Genomic DNA, 22,034 nt, shown 5'->3' on the forward strand with positions numbered 1-22,034 from the left:
CGGTACTTTCATCTTGTATCCAAATCAATTCACAAACTTTTCTGGATGCTGTGTCATCGTCATATCTCAGTATGAGATCCTGTCCATGAACTGTGATCCCATTTGCATAGTTCTCTTTAATTTTCCTTTTAAACTCTGCTAAACAAACATTGCGTAAGAAAGGGGTCAAGCGAAAACTCCGCTTCACTACTGTTCGGATATTTCGTTCGTTCCAAGATTCTTATCACTGACGTTTTATTTTCGAACGGATTACAGATAACCATATAATTTCTTAACTTTATTCCAATTATCTTCAGAATTTCGAAAACCTTGGACTAATCAGCGTTATCAGACGCTTTTTTCTAGGTCTAAAGATGTCAATTAAGTGTTACGTTTATTCTTTATTAAGTTCTATATCATCAGATGTACCAGGATCGTACGATTTTATCTGTTCCTACATTTCTTCGGATGGCAAATTGATTTCCTAGTTCTCCTCAAGTTATCCTTCCAAACTTATGGAAATTATTCGTGTTAAAATTGTACAAACATAAGATACTAAACTAATGGTGAGGTAGCAAACTGAATACAAAAACTTTTCTTCGGAACATAAGTAATGCGTATACATGCAAGATTCAGTCCAGATTGAGGACTGAATTCATAGACAGCACTGATGTATAAGTGCCCCTTATAAGCCAGGTTTCATTTCATATTACGTACTTAAGTGTCCCACTTATTGCTATAAGTGGACCTCCCACACACACTTAAGTGTCTCACTTATGTTGCAGCAAGATGGAGGATAATGATTTTACTGAATATGTTGCATTTCATTCACAGAATGCTTTCCGTGCACACAGCAGAGATGGAAAATCCTGTCGAAATGTAATGTGACCAACAATTTAATCAAGGTTTCGTTTTAGTAAAAGTGAGAGTTATGAATATTCTTGTTCCTTTGATTGAGAGAGTGAACATAACCTCTAGAGGACTCACTATCTCACCATTAGTGAAGATATTGTTTTGAGATTTCATGCCACCTCTTAATTTCAGGTTATTGTTATTATTGTTATTATTATCATCACCATCATCACTACCGGTATTTCGCTTAATTAATTGGAAACGTGTTACAAGTTAATAAGTTATCAAGACTGTAGGCCTACGGAATAGTAAAGAACTGTACTGAGTTATAAATAGTTATAAGAAAAAAGTTTCTGAAATTATGGCGTCATACATCAAAACATACTATTTGCATTTTATTGGGGAAGTAATTAGGCCTATTACAACATAACGGCTACGGACATACTTGTCAAATCATTAAAAGCGTTGTAAGGCTAGATATTCTACATTTCGATGAATATTTGTATAGGTTCGAGTACCTGGATAACTATAAACATATTAACAAGAGAATTAGACTATGGGCATTTTCGTGGTTTGCATTGTCCACAACAAGTTTTTCCCGCGTCATTCATATTCTGATGAGAAACTGCGTCGGTCTGTTTGTTCTATATTATGCGCAAGTTCTTGCAGGTGTCGTCTCAGCTCGCTGTTTTGTTATCCATTCTGATAACCAAATACAATATAGACGATCTTTTAACCTCAAATATTACGCGCGCGGTCGTGCGATGTCCTTCGATAAACAAAGCACAATAGATCATTCCACTATTCGGTAGCCAGAAGTGCACGATCCAGAAAGCATGGGCATAATATACAGCATTGCCACATCTCCAGTAATGCTAACTGTATCAATGATTGTGCTCTTTAAGTGCTGTCTATGAAATGTAAACACATATAAGTGAATACTTATTATAAGTGATCCCTTATTACTTAAGGGTTCCACTTATGTATAAGTGCTGACTATGAATTCGGCCCTGAGTCTCAATATGGATACGGTAAAATCTGGGATCGTTCGAACTGAGTTCCACATACACGCGGACTGTACTCAGATCGTACTGAAAGCGACTGTGTTTGATTTGTCGAAGATAATTTCCATAATCGAATCTATGTTATTAATCATTCATAATCTATAGCCAATTGAATATTTACAAGCAACAGAATCACGAGTAAATTGACATCCACAGAAGTGGTTTCAATACATTTGTAATGAACTTGCTAGGTTACTTCACTTAACTAAGCTATTTTAATAGCACATATGAAAATAGAAACCTTGCAATCGACCACGTCGCGATAGGTTATATCGATCGAAGAATATACGTGATATCGATATCACCGCGATTCTGTATCGTTTATTTATATCGATCTAGCTTGCCAGATTCAATACCATACTCAGTACATGTAGGTTAAACGGGGATCGTATTCAGTACGGTAAATGCACTCAAATCGATTAACCTTGAGAGAGTGGGTTGGCAACCACGAGGCCTCTGATTCCTGGCATTGCTTCTACTTACTTGTGCCAGGCTCATCATTTTCAACGATCCTATCCGACCTCTCTTGGTCAACTCTTGTTTTTCTTCGACCCCGACGGTATTACGTATGGAGGCATAGGGAGTCTCATTTTCACGCCCTTCGTGGCCCTTGGTCATTCTTCGACCGATGCCTTCATTTTTCGAAGTGTCAGACCCTTAATTTTTTCACTCTGATTAGCGCTATAATGATGATGGTTGCCTAGTTGTACTTCCTCTTAAAACAATAATCATCACCATCACCACCTGACAGAGAAAGGGAAAACACTGGAGTAGGAGAAAGATTCCACCTCTATCAGTTACAGTACGTATTCTCTAAGCCGAACAACATTTTCATCGTAAAATGTTCGTTCAAAGTCCAGATTAGTATTCAGACAGATAGTGTCCTATGGCAACGACACCTGTGTGGATTCAGGAAATTCTGGTCCATATGGTAGGGGTAACAAAAACGAAGATAGGGAGGATGTTTGTGGGCCGCAAAGGCTGGAACGAAGTAAGTGTGTAAGTGCATCAGATTCCGCAGTAAAAGGTTGTAGTGATGATAGTTTTAAGGAAGTACACCTGGGTAATCAACCTCTCCTAACACTAAGTAGAGGAATACATGGAAGACGTCCAACACAAGATCAACGACAACATCGAGGGGAGGGTCATGAAGGGCGTGAAAATGAAAGAATCCATAGGTCTCGCAAACCTAATATTGTAGGAGTCAAAGAGAATAATAATAATAATAATAATAATAATAATAATAATAATAATAATAATAATAATAATAATAATTGTACCGGGCGGTACACCTCCACGCCGCTAATTTAAAAATTGCGCCTGTTGAAACTCCTCTGCTGGAGGAAGTCTGAACTTTATCTACGCTATTAATTCTCTACTTTCTCAGAAGATGTCACCACGTGGAAAATTTTGAGTTTTTTAACTGTGTCATTTTTGACGTGTTTTTGTTTCGCTTGAAGTAAGAAGTGTGAACTTTCTCTTCTAGAGGACACTACTGAAGATCAACAATAGTGCACCCTAGTGCGAAGTCAAAGAACTATTTTGTTGGAGAAATTTTTATTTCAAATGTTTGTTCTTTGCTAAATTTCTTTCAGTCTTTAGTTAAGTTGGCAATATTTACCCCTTCTTTCCCCTTGTTTTAAATCTAGCCTATCCCGAATTTCTTAAATTAATTTTCCACCAATTATGTGTTTCTTCTTAGTATTGTGTAGGGGGTTTATTGATGAACCAATAAAATCCTCGTGGGAGGGTGTTTTCATTCCCCTAACGCCTAGAACCTTCCGCGAGAGTATTTAAACTGCTGATTTTAGGGTCTCCGGGCCACTTCTGTTCCATCTTTCAGTGTATAAAGTACATAGCAGGAGGCGGGAAGCGCCTCTTTCCTCGGCAGCGGTCAACAACAAGGTAATGGTCGATTAATAATATCTTTCTTTGCTAGCTCAGCAGTTTAACTCTCGGGGCGGGTTCTAAGCGTTCCACCATGTAACCTTTTCCTAAATGCAACTACTCTTTCATATATTCTCTTTTAAAGCTACATACAGGGATAGAGAGTGCTAATCCTCTCGAGCTCCCACTCATATTGTTTTGAGGTGAACTTATTTTTCTCAACCTATTCTTCGTTAACGTAAAACAAATTGTTCTCTTCTTAAATCACCTCTTTAGTATGGGATTAGCCCTTGTATTAACGGCCTAGTGCCAAGTAGGTCTTAATCAAAGTGTATTAGGAGTGCAAGTTCGCCTCCTCTCAAATTGTTACCTTAGAGGTCATTTAATTAACCTTCTTTTCATTTTATAGACCTCAGTAGATTGGGTATTCTACCCCTGTGTTTAGGTCCGTTGAGGACAACTTGAAGGTGGAGTTTGGTGTGACCTGGGAGAGGCTTAAATTTGAGAGCGAGTGGCTCTTTTGAAAATTGAGTGTTGTACGCCTCGTGGAGGCTTTTCTGTGTAATTTGGAGCAAGGGCTCCTAGGCATGAATGGGGTTTTCTGCCCTTCTGTTGAAACTTGTGTTTGGGGTAAAACTAGGCGGATTGCCCTAGCATTGTGGAGTCAGGGCGCGAAGCCCAAATCTTGTAAATATTGTAACTACCCTTTGGACTTGCTACTTTGTACCTGCCATGCTTGTTATTTCTTTGTTTTAAAAAAGAAAATATAACCTTATTAAATTTTAAATTAATTTTACTTTAGTAGCTTGAGATCTGTTCACCACCCCGCACCTTCTTTCACGCATAACTACCACAAAAACTCGGTAACAAGTGGTAGCAGAGCGTGGTTGAATGGGTCTCAATTTAGCCCCTTTTGACGGCTAAACATTGTTTTGTTCCGAACTCCAACTATTTTCCCAGTTGCTGGAATTTTTTGAGTTTTTCAAAATTGTTCTGTCATCATGCCCGGCCCTCCCGATGTTCTCCATCTTAACTATTTGCGCAAGGAGGAGTTGATCTATGAATTGACTATTAGAAATGTACAATCTGGAGGCACGGTTGCAGTAGACACAAACAAGCTTAGAGAGTCCCTAGATTTGCCCATTTCCATCCCCAATTTGGGAGAGAAAGAAATTGACGACTCTCTTTCCACGATCACGGAGAATATTACGGGGCTAGCTTCTGTAGTTAGTTTTTTTGATGAAAATGATCCTTCTCCTAATCAAATTAAGCGTGTGCAAGCTAGGCTATATCACTTTTCAAATAGAGTTAACGATCTGTTGTCTCTAAAGTTGAATGACGTTCAGAAGAAGGAAGCTAGTACGCTGCTTGAAAATATGTCTGAATTATCTAGCAAGGTCACTCAATTGTTAACTGGGGAAGTTCCTCCCAAATCTGATCAACCCACCATAGTGAATGTAGGTAGTGAGGAAGAACCTCCTAAGGGAGAAGTAAATAGGAAAACCATCGCCGCTCAAACTATCTCTGCCCCATTGGACAACGAATCTGAACGCCGTGCATCGTTGAGTAACATCCGTTCTGAATTAACTACCTTGCCATTGAAATCTTTACCTACTATGTCACCCGGGTTTAGCAGCTTGCCTCATCCATTGGCAATGTTGCTCAGAGGTATCTCATGAAAAGGTTAGGGAAAGGTATGATCGTGGACGGAGACCCACCACTTTGAAGGTAGGTGACCAGGTGATGGTCAAGAACTTTGTTCCCGCGGGCAAGCCTGCCCCCAGATTCCATGGGCCATGCATTATTCTGGATTTCCTTACGCCGGTTACCTTATTGTTAAGTAATCCAGCCACCGAGAGGATATTTAGAGTTCACCTGTCCCAGGTGAAACCGGTGTAATTTCTGTGTTAACTTGCTTCATATTATTTTGAAAGGAATATGAAGGTTATATTTTTTTTGAGTTTCACTTTTAAGGCTTTCTGCCCCTTCTATAATATTTTGTCTTATATGTAAGCTTTTTGTAAAACCTTCCCCGATCCGTTAAACTGCCATTTTGTCCTTACCATGGCCATTACCACGCTCCCGTCTCCTGCTATACACACTGTGGCTTAATTACATTAAATGCCATGGACATCTGCACGCCGCTGACCCCTCATTCTCTCCACTAAGCCTGTGCCCTCAAAAAGATGATGGTCCAACACAATTCTGCCGCCTAGCTTTAATGTTTCAGTGCCCCCGCAGCCGCGCGGCGCCGTGCAGCGACTGGGGCAGAGGACGGGCCCCCTCTTCTCCAGCGAGGACGTCAGGTGCACGGCGAGCCGGAGCTCTCCTCCCGGCCAAGGCTGATGCGCGGCGCACGAGCTGCTACTTGCCCGCAGCCTGTATATGTTCACCGCGGGCGCGGCGTATTTCAACACCTCTGCTCCCCTCATAGTGCGGGCGAGCGGTATCTCAGGGTACTTGAGGGGTCCGAGCGGCCTCCTTTTGGACGCAAGCTGCAACGGTCGGTCTGGCCATTCAACTTAATCAACATCAACTACATGGACAGTTACGATAAGCAATGACTACACTTGGGAATTCAACAGCAATATTTGGTGGCAATTGCAAAATTTTTCTTCTCCTCTAAGTATTAAAAGTTTATCTTCAGAAATTCAACTTCTACAAATATAAAGACTTTACTTCACCTGCAACAACAAATTTTGAAACTGAATCAAACCCAATTAAGAAAATCTTGTAAATGCTTCTGCAATCAATCTTCATATCCACAGCATAACTTGGACCTTGTTTCAAACAGATTTCATGTGTCACCCCTGGAGGTACTTTTAGGGGGGGAGGTCTGTACCGGGCGGTACACCTCCACGCCGCTAATTTAAAAATTGCGCCTGTTGAAACTCCTCTGCTGGAGGAAGTCTGAACTTTATCTACGCTATTAATTCTCTACTTTCTCAGAAGATGTCACCACGTGGAAAATTTTGAGTTTTTGAACTGTGTCATTTTTGACGTGTTTTTGTTTCGCTTGAAGTAAGAAGTGTGAACTTTCTCTTCTAGAGGACACTACTGAAGATCAACAATAGTGCACCCTAGTGCGAAGTCAAAGAACTATTTTGTTGGAGAAATTTTTATTTCAAATGTTTGTTCTTTGCTAAATTTCTTTCAGTCTTTAGTTAAGTTGGCAATATTTACCCCTTCTTTCCCCTTGTTTTAAATCTAGCCTATCCCGAATTTCTTAAATTAATTTTCCACCAATTATGTGTTTCTTCTTAGTATTGTGTAGGGGGTTTATTGATGAACCAATAAAATCCTCGTGGGAGGGTGTTTTCATTCCCCTAACGCCTAGAACCTTCCGCGAGAGTATTTAAACTGCTGATTTTAGGGTCTCCGGGCCACTTCTGTTCCATCTTTCAGTGTATAAAGTACATAGCAGGAGGCGGGAAGCGCCTCTTTCCTCGGCAGCGGTCAACAACAAGGTAATGGTCGATTAATAATATCTTTCTTTGCTAGCTCAGCAGTTTAACTCTCGGGGCGGGTTCTAAGCGTTCCACCATGTAACCTTTTCCTAAATGTAACTACTCTTTCATATATTCTCTTTTAAAGCTACATACTGGGATAGAGAGTGCTAACCCTCTCGAGCTCCCACTCATATTGTTTTGAGGTGAACTTATTTTTCTCAACCTATTCTTCGTTAACGTAAAACAAATTGTTCTCTTCTTAAGTCACCTCTTTAGTATGGGATTAGCCCTTGTATTAACGGCCTAGTGCCAAGTAGGTCTTAATCAAAGTGTATTAGGAGTGCAAGTTCGCCTCCTCTCAAATTGTTACCTTAGAGGTCATTTAATTAACCTTCTTTTCATTTTATAGACCTCAGTAGATTGGGTATTCTACCCCTGTGTTTAGGTCCGTTGAGGACAACTTGAAGGTGGAGTTTGGTGTGACCTGGGAGAGGCTTAAATTTGAGAGCGAGTGGCTCTTTTGAAAATTGAGTGTTGTACGCCTCGTGGAGGCTTTTCTGTGTAATTTGGAGCAAGGGCTCCTAGGCATGAATGGGTTTTTCTGCCCTTCTGTTGAAACTTGTGTTTGGGGTAAAACTAGGCGGATTGCCCTAGCATTGTGGAGTCAGGGCGCGAAGCCCAAATCTTGTAAATATTGTAACTACCCTTTGGACTTGCTACTTTGTACCTGCCATGCTTGTTATTTCTTTGTTTTAAAAAAGAAAATATAACCTTATTAAATTTTAAATTAATTTTACTTTAGTAGCTTGAGACCTGTTCACCACCCCGCACCTTCTTTCACGCATAACTACCACAAAAACTCGGTAACAATAATAATAATAATAATAATAATAATAATAATAATAATAATAATAATAATAATAATCATTGTACCGGGAGGTACACCCCAACGCCGCGCACTCACATTCTGCGCCTAAACGAGCCCCTCTATTGGTAAAACAGTGAAACTGAAACTACACCAACTTAGAACTTTACTCAGAAGATGTTACCACAGAAATATGATGTAATTTTGTTATTATTCAGTTGCCTAAACTGAGTGAATTTATCCTTGTTTTGTTTGCCGTTCATCAAGAAGTTTGGATATTCTTCCACAGATGAATTGACCAATAAAATTAAGAGGGTGGGGCTGGTTTATTCGTGAAAGGTCTCGAACTTTCCCTGACGGTTTATAAACTGCGGCTTTTCACGTTTCATGGCCAATTGATAGTCATCTTACTGAGTGTGTGTGTCAAAGCAGGAGGCGGGCGGCCTCTTTCAACGGTCAACAGAACATCTACAAGGTAATGACCACATAACTTCTTTCTTTCTTGCTACCTCCGCAGTTTAACCCGAGGGAAAGATCCGACTCTTAAGTTATGTAACAAGCTTTTCTAAAATGTAACTTTCTTCCGGCTAATGTAAAAACGTTCATAAAATCTTTAACTGTAAACCGGGGATAAAGAGTGATGTACCCTCTCGAGCTCCCCTTCATCTTGTTTTGAGGTGACTACGTTTTGTAACTTTTCTTCTGTAAGGTGTTAAAAGCAATTCCTATACGAGTCACCTCAGTCGTTTGGGAATAGCCCCTGTTTCATCGGCCTAGAGCACTTTAGGTTTTTAAGTATTCATTATATTGGAACGCCGTGTGCTACCATTCACCTTGTGTTTGGGCCAGTTATTTAACCTATTCTTTTCCATGAAGGCCCGGTAGGTTGGGTATTAAATACCCCTGTAAGTTCAATTTGTAAATGGTGGTTTGAGAGACCAGAGATTGATGTAATGTTGCCTTGAGTAGGCAGTAAGAAACTGAGAGCCTGTTAGCTCTTTCTCAAGTTTTGTAATTGTAAAGAGTGCCTTTAGAAGGCTAGAAATTGTATTTTGGGGAGCAAGTGCTCCGTGAATTGGGGATTTCTGCCCTTAACCAAGTAATTCTTCTTCCATTTGTAATACTGTAAAACTTGGGGGCTTAAAGCCCAAAGAGTTAAGGTTCTGAATCTTGGATTTTTTCTAATCTGGTTTCTAGTTTGGCATTGTCCCTGATTGTTATTTTTCCCTTGTGGGAATTTGTTAAGTTTATTTTTTATAATGAGAAAATATATCCTTTGTTAAAGTTTTAATTTAATTCTTGACATTGTAGTTAGACCCATTCACCCCGGCACCTACTTTCACCTCTGCGTTCCACAGATACCCCGGAGCAATAATAATAATAATAATAATAATAATAATAATAATAATAATAATAATAATAATAATAATCACTGGTTTTACGTTCCACTAACTCTATGTTTACCCAGTGAACGGCTGTGGGGGTTTGGGAGATAGTGGGTTCAAGCCCCACTGCCGGCAGTCCTAAGGATGGTTTTCCGTGGTTTCCAATTTTCACACCAGGTAAATGCTGGAGCTGTACCTTAATTAAGGCCACGGCCGCTTCCTTCCCACTCCTAACGTTTTTCTATTCCATCGTCGCCAATAATAATTTCGTGTGGCTATTTCTAACCGAGTGCAGCCCTTGTAAGGCAGACCCTCCGATGAGGGTGGGCGGCATCTGCCATGTGTAGGGAACTGCGTGTTATTGTGGTGGAGGATAGTGTTATGTGTGGTGTGTGAGTTGCAGGGATGTTGGGGACAGCACAAACACACAGCCCCCGGGCCAATCGAATTAACCAATGAAGGTTAAAATCCTCGACCCGGCCGGGAATCGAACCCGGGACCCTATGAACCGAAGGCCAGTACGCTGACCATTCCGCCAACGAGTCGGACATCGTCGCCAATAAAACCTATCTATATCTGTGCGACATAAAGCAAATTGTAAAAAAAACCCTACATTTTTATGGTCTTCGCAGATGCCAAGGTGTCGGAATTTTGCCCCACAGGAATTCTTTTACGTGCCAGCAAATCTACAGACACAAGGCTGACTTATTTGAATACCTTCAAATACCACCGGACTGAGCCAGCATCGAACCTGCCAAGCTGGACTTAGAAAGCACTCAACCGCCTGAACTATTCATCTCGGGTTTAGTAGGCCTATTGAAGAATGGCCGAACTCAGAATAACCGTCACTTTACGAATTCCTGTAAAATATACAAATAGAAGTATTTAAGTACAGTTTCACAAGACCGAGTGGAGTGACCGCACGTGTTAATGCGTTACGGGGCTTCAGAGCCAAGCTCTGTACACGGAAGATGCATGAGTTCGAACACCACCTGCACTGAGAATGATTTTCCGCGTTTTCCCATTTTCGCTTCCAGGCAAATGCTAATGCAATTTCTACTCATAGGCCGAAACCGATTTATTTCACCTCCTTAACCAATTTCATTCATCATCGTTCATTTCTTCATTAGCTGCTCAACTGAGGTTGGCGTCAGGAAGGGCATCCGGACGTAAAACATGCCACATGGACGATGCGCGAGCAATACCTCTTGTCCCACAATGATCTTCCGATCGTCCGGCTCCATGGCTAAATGGTTAGCGTGCTGGCCTATGGTCACAGGGGTCCCGGGTTCGATTCCCGGCAGGGTCGGGAACTTTAACCATCATTGGTTAATTTCGCTGGCACGGGGGCTGGGTGTATGTGTCGTCTTTATCATCATTTCATCCTCATCACGACGCGCAGGTCACCTACGGGAGTCAAATCAGAAGACCTGCACCTGGCGAGCCGAACATGTCCTCGGACACTCCCGGCACTAAAAGCCATCTTCCGATCAATTATCCTCCTTAAGACTGGCCACGCCTCCGAGCCGCACATGGATATGCGTTCATTTTCCCAGTAGCGGCGATTAGGGGGTGGGAGCGTGAGGGGCAATTGCCCTCCCCCCCCCCCACTTCGAGGGACGGACGAAACTGGGAATTATAGGAATTTTAAAAAATCAATTTGTACAAGCCTTTTTGTTTTATCAGCTAATCCTTTCTTTTATTTTCTTTCTTTATTAACAAAATTATTAGCGGAAATCCGCACAAAATGTCGTTCGTTGCGGCTAAGCGATTTGTACAGCGCCACAGCAAGTAGTGGAGACTTTGCATGTGCTGAGGGGAAGGGTAGCGGGGGAATATAATTTTTTGGGCAAGGTCATGGGCACTGAGGTATGATTCACCCGCTTGCCGCGTGCATTTTTCAGTCTGGTAGTCTCTTTAGTGTCTGTTAGTTTATTAGAGTACTGGGCAAGTTGGCCGTGCGGTTAGAGGCGCGCAGCTGTGAGCTTGCACCCGGGAGATAGTGGGTTCGAACCCCACTGTCGGCAGCACTGAAGATGGTTTTCCGTGGTTTCCCATTTTCACACCAGGCAAATGCTGTACCTTAATTAAGGCCACGGCTGCTTCCTTCCCACTCCTACCTCTTTCCTATCCCGTCGTCGCTATAAGACCTATCTGTGTCGGTGCAACGTAAAGCAACTAGCAAAAAAAGAAGTTCATTAGAGTGCAGTCAAACACTAAATTTCTTTTAATTGTATTTAATTGTAATAAATGGGTAGTCAAAATCTCAAACAACTACTGCTACCGCCCTTAAGTTGATAAACTGTCAACCAGTACCTCTCAGTCGAATTTCGCTCAGAAAGCATAAAAAGAAACCATTTTGTAGCTTCCCCAATTTGTATGTATAACCCCCCGCCACCCACTACTTCCCATAAACCCGGGTACGTTTTGTTTTCTGTGAATTTTTTGCCCTCCTACTTCTAATTCCCAATCGCCACTACTACATTTTCCTTTACTAAAGTGTAAAGGAAATGAAATGAAAATCCACAGCCTGTTTCCTGTCATCTGACAGGGTCGGGAATGGAATGAATGAAGCGCCATCTTGCAGCGAGGATAGGAATAGTGCCGGCTGCCGAAGCCTGTCGCACTCCTCTGGGGCAATGGTTAATGACTGACAGATTAAATTAAATGATATTGGAGAGTGTTGCTGGAATGAAAGACGACAGGGAAACCCGGAGTGCCCGGAGAAAAACCTGTCCCGCCTCCGTTTTGTCCAGCACAAATCTCACATGGAGTGACCGGAATTTGAACCACGGAGCCCAGCGGTGAGAGGCCGGCGCGGTGCCGCCTGAGCCACGGAGGCTCTGTAAAGGAAACTGAACCTTAAATGCATTATACTGTAGGAGTGCGCAATTACAGTACGGTACGATTAAGGTTCATTATCCTTCATATTTGGCGTGGGAAAATGAACGCAACGAACAATGTTCTGATGGACTGCATAATCGTGTGTGGCTGGGAGGTGTGAACGGTCTTGACAATAATGGGTACGAAGAGCATTGGGAGATACGAACCATTATTGCTGGCGCACCATCGATATAATTCGTGTCATCTCATCCCCGACCCCGTATCAAGTAACGGGATTAAGAAGTACACATGTAAGCACAGTTTCACAAAGAAAATTAAGGACATTTGAGTATTTTCCTCTGCGCACGATGTAAAATCGTTCGGGATACACAAGGATGTACAGCAAGCAGCCAACACAAGCATCAACACTCTGGGAAGAAATAATGTACTGGTCTACTAACAGAAGCTAAAAACTTCACACAGACTAAATAAGGTCAGTAATGGTTCATTTGAGTAACAATGTGGTTCTGTTGTTGGCGTAAAGCGTATGTAATGTATTTGGTCAGTTAAATAATGAGAAAAGTACAATACATTTCTTTCTTTCTTTCTTTCTTTCTTTCTCGAAATTAGATTTGAATGACTAAAGACCTTTTAGCACGAGACGATTCCTTTGGGTTTGTTCCAGACCTATGGAAAATATACGCACATACTTGATGGATATTTAAAATTAACAGATTTAAAGAAATGTTCTTACCATCTTCTTCTTTTGTTTCTTTTTTACATTCCTCTTCAATGAAGAATCAATATTATCCTATCTATTTATTTATTAGAAACACACACACAATAATCTGATGCACAAGCCGTGAACTTCACCACTTGTTAGAGCAAGTCACAGAAACCACTATATTTACGCAGTACACCGTTGCATATTAATGTAACAAAACGTCAATTAAAGCAACATTTTGCACAGAACACATTCACACGACACGGGGAACTACAATAATTATCATCAAACCTTGAACACAGTGTCCATTGTTTATCTGTTTCCGCTTATCTCCATGTTATGACACAGTTACGGTCTGCGGACGTCCACTCCATTCACCCGACCGAGCGCTAACTGAGCGAACAGGAACAACAGTGGACCGCGGTGAGAACCTTGAGGGAGTAAGTGAAAGCCAGCACATGCCAGCTCATCTCTCGGTCATGTCATCATCTACCAATAGGAGGAAGAACGTAGCTATTTGAGCTCTGAACTGCAGGCGACATAGTCTCTCGCTCTTTCCCAATTAACATGTGTATAATCAACTGAGAGGAAATAACTTTTGATAAGACGAGGAAGATAATTACTTCTTCTAACATTCTACTGCCGGTGAACTGTGCCCCAGGCTTTCCCAATCGCTGATGTAACAGGCAATTCCATAACCTATGGATGTTGCACGTTCGCAAGATCACTGAACTCACTGCGAGACACTGTACGAAATAATAATAATAATAATAATAATAATAATAATAATAATAATAATAATAATAATAATAATAATAATAATAACTCCTCTTTAATTGCACCCTAGAAAAGATATTTTTTAGGTTAGGGGCGCGCAGCTGTGAGCTCGCATCCGGGAGATAGTGGGTTCGAATCCCATTGTCGGCAGCCCTGAAGATGGTTTTCCGTGGTTTCCCATTTTCACACCGGGCAAATGCTGGGGCTGTACCTTAAGGTCACGGCCGCTTCCTTCCCATTCCTGTCCCATCGTCGCCATAAGACCTATCTGTGTCGGTGCGACGTAAAGCAATATATATAAAGAAAAAGTAATGGAGAATTGAGATTTGCAATGACTGAAAATGAAACTCAGAATGGGGTAAAGTTGGTTGTGGGAAGAAAGCCCTCATGTTGGACTGTCTAACCTTCGCAGATGACGTGACAACACTCACACAGCCAATAAGCAAGTTAAAGTACAAAATGTTGCGCCCAAAACAGGATTTAGAATTTCCTTTCAAAAAACAGACAAAGCAAATGACACGGAGAGAAGTGTAACCAAGTTTGGGGGCATCCACTGCGTTCATAAATTTAAATACCAGGGAGAAACTCTCCCAATGGAAATGGAAAGGAGGCATTAAAAGAGAGGGTGAGGAGGATGGCGATTGCCTTCAGACTATGCCATGACACCTACAAGTTCAAGTCCATCCACATTCAAGCGAGATTAAGGCACTACTGCACAGTCGTGAAAACTGAGTGCCTTTATGGAGCAGGGTGGCAAACTCAGACCTTAAAGAAAGAGAAAGGAAGTTCCTTCGATAAATCTTGCGTCGAAAGAAGTTGCAAAATGACGAACATACTTTCCGGTGGAGATCAAACCAGGAATTCATATAAAAACCATCGAAAAGTTACGACGGCAATGAGGAGAAGAAGAATGATCTTTTATGGACACATGAAAAGGATGAATCAAGAGAGGGCGAGGAGGATGGAGATGGCCTTCAGACTACGCCAGGACACATACAAGTCCAAGTGCATCCCCATTCAAGTCCTTTTCTGCAACAAAAAATGGAAAAAAGCCTGGGTGGCTTACACAAGTGCACAAGGACCTAGCAGAAGTGGGTGTCAAGGAGGAAGAGATGCAGGACAGAACAACGATGATGATGATGATGATGATTATGCTTGTTGTTTAAAGGAGCCTAACATCTAAGGACATCGGCCCGTAATGGTACGAGATGGACGACATGATATGATAATTAACAATTTAAAATGTATCTACTGATTAGAATTTAAAACAAATGAAAATGAACAATGATTGTGAATTTAATATAATCAGTGGATCTAATTCGCAATGCCTCATTTTCGGTAAACTGATAGATGATAGATTATGGTAGAATAAGACATTGCCTTAAAATGCAATCATATATCATGCAAATCACTATTTAAAGAAACACATTACAATATACAGGCACTAACTAAAACAGTCAAATTAATCAAACGTAGAGAACAATAACACAAAGACTAATATGAAACACTAGGTTTATATGCGATAAAACAAACCACTATCCGTCATAAAACCAAATACAGTCTCTACTGTATTTGATAAAACGGATGACGGGGTCTGCTAACTGCCCACGCTCAACGTATCACGGTAAGATGATCCCCGCAAGTACGCACCGGAGGGGGTTCTCACAACATTTAGGAAGAAGGTTGCGGGAGTGAGGGATGCAGCCGAAAAGTCACAGGCCAAGCCAAGGAACATCGCAGCTGAGGACACAGAGAGAGAAAGGAGAAGCCAATGGTTTTCGGAGACATCGACGTGCCGGGGTTTAGTCCCACAGGAGTTCTTTAACATGCCAGTAAATCTACCGACACGAGGCTGACGTATCTGAGCACCTCCAAATACCACAGGACTGAGTCAGGATCTGACCTGCCAAGTTGTGGTCAGAAGGCCAACGGAATTTTTTAATTTGCTTCAAAACGTACGGATTTTTCAGCCAAATACCGATACAAAAACCAATGAAATAAAAATAACTACTTTTCACTGTAGAAGACAAGCTCTTTACTGTGTTTGAGTAGGTTGGTGGGTATGATCCAAAGAGGAATCCCCTCGATCGTTCCCCGCCCTCCAGAACTTTTTGAATTCAATCAGCCGTATTATTTAGGTAGTGTGTTTATATTTTTAGTATGACCGAAGCTACATTCACTTCGCCATGTAACACTGTATTTCTGAGCATAATGTAATAGATTATGAAGAAATGTAAAAAGGAAAACTATAAATAAATAAATAAATAAATAAATAAATAAATAAATAAATAAATAAATAAATAAATAAATAAATAAATAAATAAATAAATAAATAAATAAATAAATAAATAAATAAATAAATAAATAAATAAATAAATAAATAAATAAATAAATAAATAAATAAATAAATAAATAAATAAATAAATAAATAAATAAATAAATAAATAAATAAATAAATAAATAAATAAATAAATAAATAAATAAATAAATAAATAAATAAATAAATAAATAAATAAATAAATAAATAAATAAATAAATAAATAAATAAATAAATAAATAAATAAATAAATAAATAAATAAATAAATAAATAAATAAATAAATAAATAAATAAATAAATAAATAAATAAATAAATAAATAAATAAATAAATAAATAAATAAATAAATAAATAAATAAATAAATAAATAAATAAATAAATAAATAAATAAATAAATAAATAAATAAATAAATAAATAAATAAATAAATAAATAAATAAATAAATAAATAAATAAATAAATAAATAAATAAATAAATAAATAAATAAATAAATAAATAAATAAATAAATAAATAAATAAATAAATAAATAAATAAATAAATAAATAAATAAATAAATAAATAAATAAATAAATAAATAAATAAATAAATAAATAAATAAATAAATAAATAAGCAGTCCATTAGATATAGTTCTAAGTCGGTAATTAATTTTAAAAAAGTACGAGTAGATTGCGTCCGGTAGCGATAATTAATTTATTTTGATGCTTCGTACCCTCATAGAAATTCCTAAACATATGCTATATTTGGTGGTAGCATTACCAAGTACATGTCAGAAAGCTACAAATATATATATATCCAAACCTTGTCCTGATTCCCTATGGGGTTGGGAATGAAACGAGATGAATTTTCGCAGAATTTTTACATTATATATTAGATTTTCCATGTTCAACAATTTTATGGGGTAAGAAGTAGATTCCATAACTTACGGATCAACCCTCGTACATTAAATATAATTACATCTAAGAATAGTTTTATACCTGTTTTACCCATTATTAGATATTTTAAGTCCTGGTTTTTAAAAGAGGTTATATTTTAGGACAAACATGTATCCTCTCTTTTATTATTTACATCCCTGCTTACTTAATGTTCTTTTGAACATGTTGTACAATACAAAATAAACAAGATAGCAAAATATGTTGTTTGTTCTTTCGAAAAAATTCCAGAGATTTGGTTTTAAGAGGTGTTTGTTTTCCAAGTGTCGGACTAACTTTGATGGCTGCATACTTTCGAAAAACACTACACTGTAGCTTAAGCATCCCATGAATTAAATCCATATTTTAAATAACTATCATTGCACAATCCCTTCTTGTTATTCACCGATACGGATATCATTATTATCATTTCCGGGTCGATTGGCTCAGACGGTTGAGTCGCTGGACTTCTGACCCCAACGTGACATGTTCGATTCTGGCTCAGTTCGGCGGTATTCGAAGGTGCTCAAATACGTCAACCTCGTGTCGATAGATTTACTGGCACGTAAAACAACTCCTGCGGGACTAAATCGGCACCTCGGCGTCTCCGAAAACCGTAAAAGTAGTTAGTGGGATGTAAAGCTAATAACATTTTAAAAAATTAAAAATTATCATCATGGTCGTCGCAGTCTACAGCAACCCTGGTAAGAGACAGGAAACCCGTTTCCGTCACTACAACGAGAATGAAATCCTATCCCATCTCTTTGGTTTCTACTGCGAAAGGGGATCTCTTGAGAAGCAACAGACACCACAGGGTCCAGAACTGTATTGCCAGTTGTCACAAAAATTCAAGCAAGTTCGAAGTATTTTATCTGAGGGCTCCCATAAGCGTGCTGAAATCATAGTAATCGACAGAAAGAAGAACGTCGGTTTCGTATGTACTGTATATTATACGGCTGAACAGATCTCTATGACTATGAAGTGAAACAGTAGTAGCTAGCTTCCATAGTCACTGGGGACAGTATTAAGTAACGGTACTATGACCATCCATGTTCTAACAGTGTTTATTATGCCTATTGCTCACGGTAAAATGTTTCGTAAAATTTGTTGTACAATTAATTTTATAAAAATTTGGTGAAAACAAGTTGTGTTGCTCACGGTAAAATGATTTTATAAAATCCGTGGAAACATCAGGATGGCCATCTATGAACTTACTTTTGAACTAAGATGTGTATGTGCTGCTATCTATCGATAAACTTTTAAACCAAGAATCAGCTGTGTTTGAGAGTATGGCCAAATACTTTAAAGTATTTGGTATGGCTCCCACAAACAAAGCAAAACTTGTTGCTTTAGCTGGAATTATATGTTGTACAGTGGTAAAAAGGAAGAAAAGAAATGCCAGGGAATGCTGGACTCGGGATTGGATCAAAAGAAGAGAAGAAGTTAGAGGATTGCTGTCCTTGGTCGAAAATTAGTTGAGGTTAGAAGACCAGTATTCATATAGGAATTCGGCGATTGTGTTTTTTGCCTCTCTTCTTGCATTTCTGCTGTAGTAAAGTGGCGTTTTAACTTCTTACAAACAAGGATATTTCTGGTATTCGTCAGTAAAACACTTCCTTAGTCCACCCGGATCCTGCCATTTTAGAAAGAAGTGTTTGTTTACAATAGAGCTTCGCAATCTTCTCACAACGTAGCGCCAGCATCTTCGTGATGTCAGCTTCGCTGATTGGTTCGTTTCGTAAAATTAATTTTACGGAATAGAACATGTCCTATTTTATGAAAAGTTTTATCAAAGGTTTTATAAAACTTCAATTTGACCGTGAGCAACAGAAATTTTATAAAATTAAATTATTGTACAATAAATTTAACAGAAAATTTTACCGTGAGCAACAGGCATTAGTTCAATATTAGATGTGTGTTAATAAAAGTATCATATTAATTACTAGATATGTACCGGTCCTTCGCACGGAAATTGGTAATCGATTCACGATTCCTTCATGAATTTATGTGAAGTTACATATCTGTATTCAAACGTTTAATGCGGCATGTTAAACAGATATTCGTCTACGAAAGCACATGGCAGTAACGTGAAGTATGACAAAGCAGAACAAAGTGGAGACAGAATGGGGACGATCACACAGTTTATTGAACGGTGCAGTAACTGGTTCGAAGTTGTGCGTAATTCTCCATACTTCTCGGTTACATATTATTGTCAATTTGAAACCGGGACTGGCGTTGTGGCTCAAGACTCATGAAACAGATCGTTGACGATAACGTCGCACCAACACAGATAGGTCTTATGGCGACGATGGGATAGGAAAGGCTTAGGAGTTGGAAGGAAGCGACCACAGCCTTAATTAAGGTACAGCCTCAGCATTTGCCTGGTGTGGAAATGGGAAGCCACGGAAAACCACCTTCAGGGCTGCCGACAGTGAGATTCGAGTCCACTATCTCCCGGATGCAAGCTCACAACCGCGCTCCCCTAACCGCACGACCAACTCGCACGGTATTATCTGTTTTACCGAAAAGAGTAAAATGGCTTGAACTGACATGACAGCCTGTAAAACAGCCCATTAATGACATCTCTCTTATTATTACTCGTATGAAATGATACACATGAAAAAATTACAAATTGATTTTCATTAAGTGTAGTTGTGTATATTTTGTGGAAGTGCAAAATCACGGTTTCGGTTCCGTATAAACTCCCAGTCAATTCAGGGATTTAGAAACAATATTTGCCGTAAAACATACCCAAGGGCAGGTGGATTCTAAATGTGCAGTTTGGTAGAAATATATCCAGTAGTTTTCAAGTTACAAGAACTCAGACAGACAGACAGACACCAAAGCTAAAAAATTTACGCAGATGGTCATTACTACACCTGAAACGGATAACTGTACGAAAATTTCACCAAAATAGTCAATGTACAGACACACGGTCGTTACGATTTTATTTATATAGATTTAGTTTAATTCATTCTGTCGTTAGCTTCAGTAACATTGCGGACAATGACTGTTGAGCATTGTTTGCACTGCACTATGTAGAAAGAGGTCTTGCGGTAGTTAGGTGTTTGGTCTCAGTTTCGACTCTCAGGAATGTGGTCACCTAAATTAACAAACAAAATAATATCGGGGAGTGCGGATTTATTCTTTAATATTATAATTTACAGCTTGTTAAAAATATGTCCCACTCGTTGGCTGAATGGTCAGCGTACTGGCCTTCGGTTCAGAGGGCCTCGTGTTCGATTCCGGGCCGGATCGGCGATTTTAATCGCTTCTGATTAATTCTTCTGGCTCGGGGACTGGGTATATGTATCCGGCCCAACACTCTCCTCATCATCTTCAGACAACCGCCACAGAAACACGCAATAGTGAATACATCCCTCCATATAGGGTTAGCGTCAAGAAGGGCATCCGGCCGTAAAAGAGGGCCAAATCCACATGTGCAAGGCAGTTCGCACCCGCGACCCCACAGGTGTAGGAAAAGCTGTAGGAAAATGATAAGAAGAAGAAGAAGAAGAAGAAGAAGAAGAAGAAGAAGAAGAAGAAGAAGAAGAAAGCTTGTTAAAAATATGAAGACTAAGAAAACTTGAAAACACCGCGATCTTCGAACAATTAGTAACACTCCGCAACTGACAAGTTTTAAACATTAATCACTTAGGTTTGAACAGGTTTTGGACAACAATGGAAATAACAAATCGGTTCTGACAACCTAAGGACTGCTTCAAAATTTAAGCAAAAAACAAAAAACAAAACAAAAAAACAAAAACAAATGGGGTTTATGTGTTAATAAAGCAACCTATACCTCGTATGCTGCGAACGCTCGACGATGTATTGATTGTTCAGCTAAGCTTATCTCGCACGCACATCGCTCTCGTTTCTCTTATCTTTCCACACTTGTAGCTTCAATCACGTGAGGTTATATTTAAAGCTTTTGACTTCACACGTGATAGAAGTTTTCATTTATCTTTGAGATGAGCTGAAATTTGTTATCAGCTCTATAAGCGGGTGTGCTACTACCGGGTGGCCAAAATAAAATTGGCCGGGAAAATATCTACAATAGGATTGACGCGGGATTGACCCTTCTTAATTAATGAAAATCACAGAAGATGCTGGAAATGGCCTCATCTAAAGAAATGAAAAACTGAGAATGCAAAAGTCCTGACTCTACTCCATTCAATACGCGAAGGTTCGTCTGGACGCTTTTAAAGGTCTGCACACACCAACGCGGGACGCGGGAAGCGGGAGCGAAATCTACAATCCCGCGGTCGCTGCGAAGTTCGTCGTTCTGCACACACCAACGCGGGACGCGGGAGCGACACCTACAATCTCGCGGTCGCTGCGAAGCTCGTCTTTGTCTTCACACAGGACCCACTGACGTTCATGTGGACACAGCTAAGCTAATCATTAGAACGTGCATTCTGCACAATTTCTCGAGAGAAAATTCAGCATATTACAAAGATTTAGATCCACCGGAATCAGGACTTGGAGCCTTTGAAAATGTTGTCAATGATGCACGATGAGCACTCGCTGTAGCCTTCACTGATCGTGAGAAATTTGTGGAGTTTTCTGGCATGCATAACAACAGTGTATATATAGTTTTAGTATACATCTTACATGTATCTGGAAGTTTACGAACGGAGAAATGTGTGCAAAAGAAAGTCACAAACAAACAGTGATAATTAAAGAATATATACCAGGTATACGCAGTTCTTTTCCTATTTCATCGCACAACATATCTTTCTTCCTTACATTATTTTACCTTCATTACTCATGTCGTAAAGCATTGGATGTTTCTTAACGCACTCTATCAACAGTTCAGTCGCCATTGCTACTGTCACAATGAATGCGGGACGCGGGAAAACGCTGCATGCTGTGAACTGAAAATGGTTCGCAGCAATCCCGCCATATAGGCGGGAGAGTGACGCACCGGTGTGAATTGATCCATATCCCGCTGTACTCATAATAGTTCGCGACGGGATCGTTCCCGCTCTCGGATCCCGCG

The 22,034-nt window shown here is 39.7% G+C and overlaps 1 protein-coding gene across 5 annotated transcripts in view; it reads right to left on the minus strand.

Moving 5' to 3' along the window:
- The window catches only part of FucT6 (alpha-(1,6)-fucosyltransferase), a 415,916-nt gene that overhangs the window by 102,756 nt on the left and 291,126 nt on the right, over positions 1–22,034 (minus strand). Inside the window, exon 1 of one of the 5 annotated variants that reach the window (XM_067155182.2) lies at positions 13,059–13,453. The exons of 3 other annotated variants lie outside the window; for them this stretch is intronic. In XM_067155182.2, coding sequence (XP_067011283.2) covers positions 13,059–13,061 — 3 coding nt within the window. In that variant the 5' untranslated portion in view covers positions 13,062–13,453. Of the gene's footprint in view, positions 1–13,058; positions 13,454–22,034 lie in introns of those variants that run through there. One more of the 5 variants, XM_067155181.2, reaches the window with a different exon arrangement.

This window comes from Anabrus simplex, chromosome 11 (genome assembly GCF_040414725.1).
Source record: "Anabrus simplex isolate iqAnaSimp1 chromosome 11, ASM4041472v1, whole genome shotgun sequence".
Lineage (NCBI taxonomy): Eukaryota > Metazoa > Arthropoda > Insecta > Orthoptera > Tettigoniidae > Anabrus > Anabrus simplex.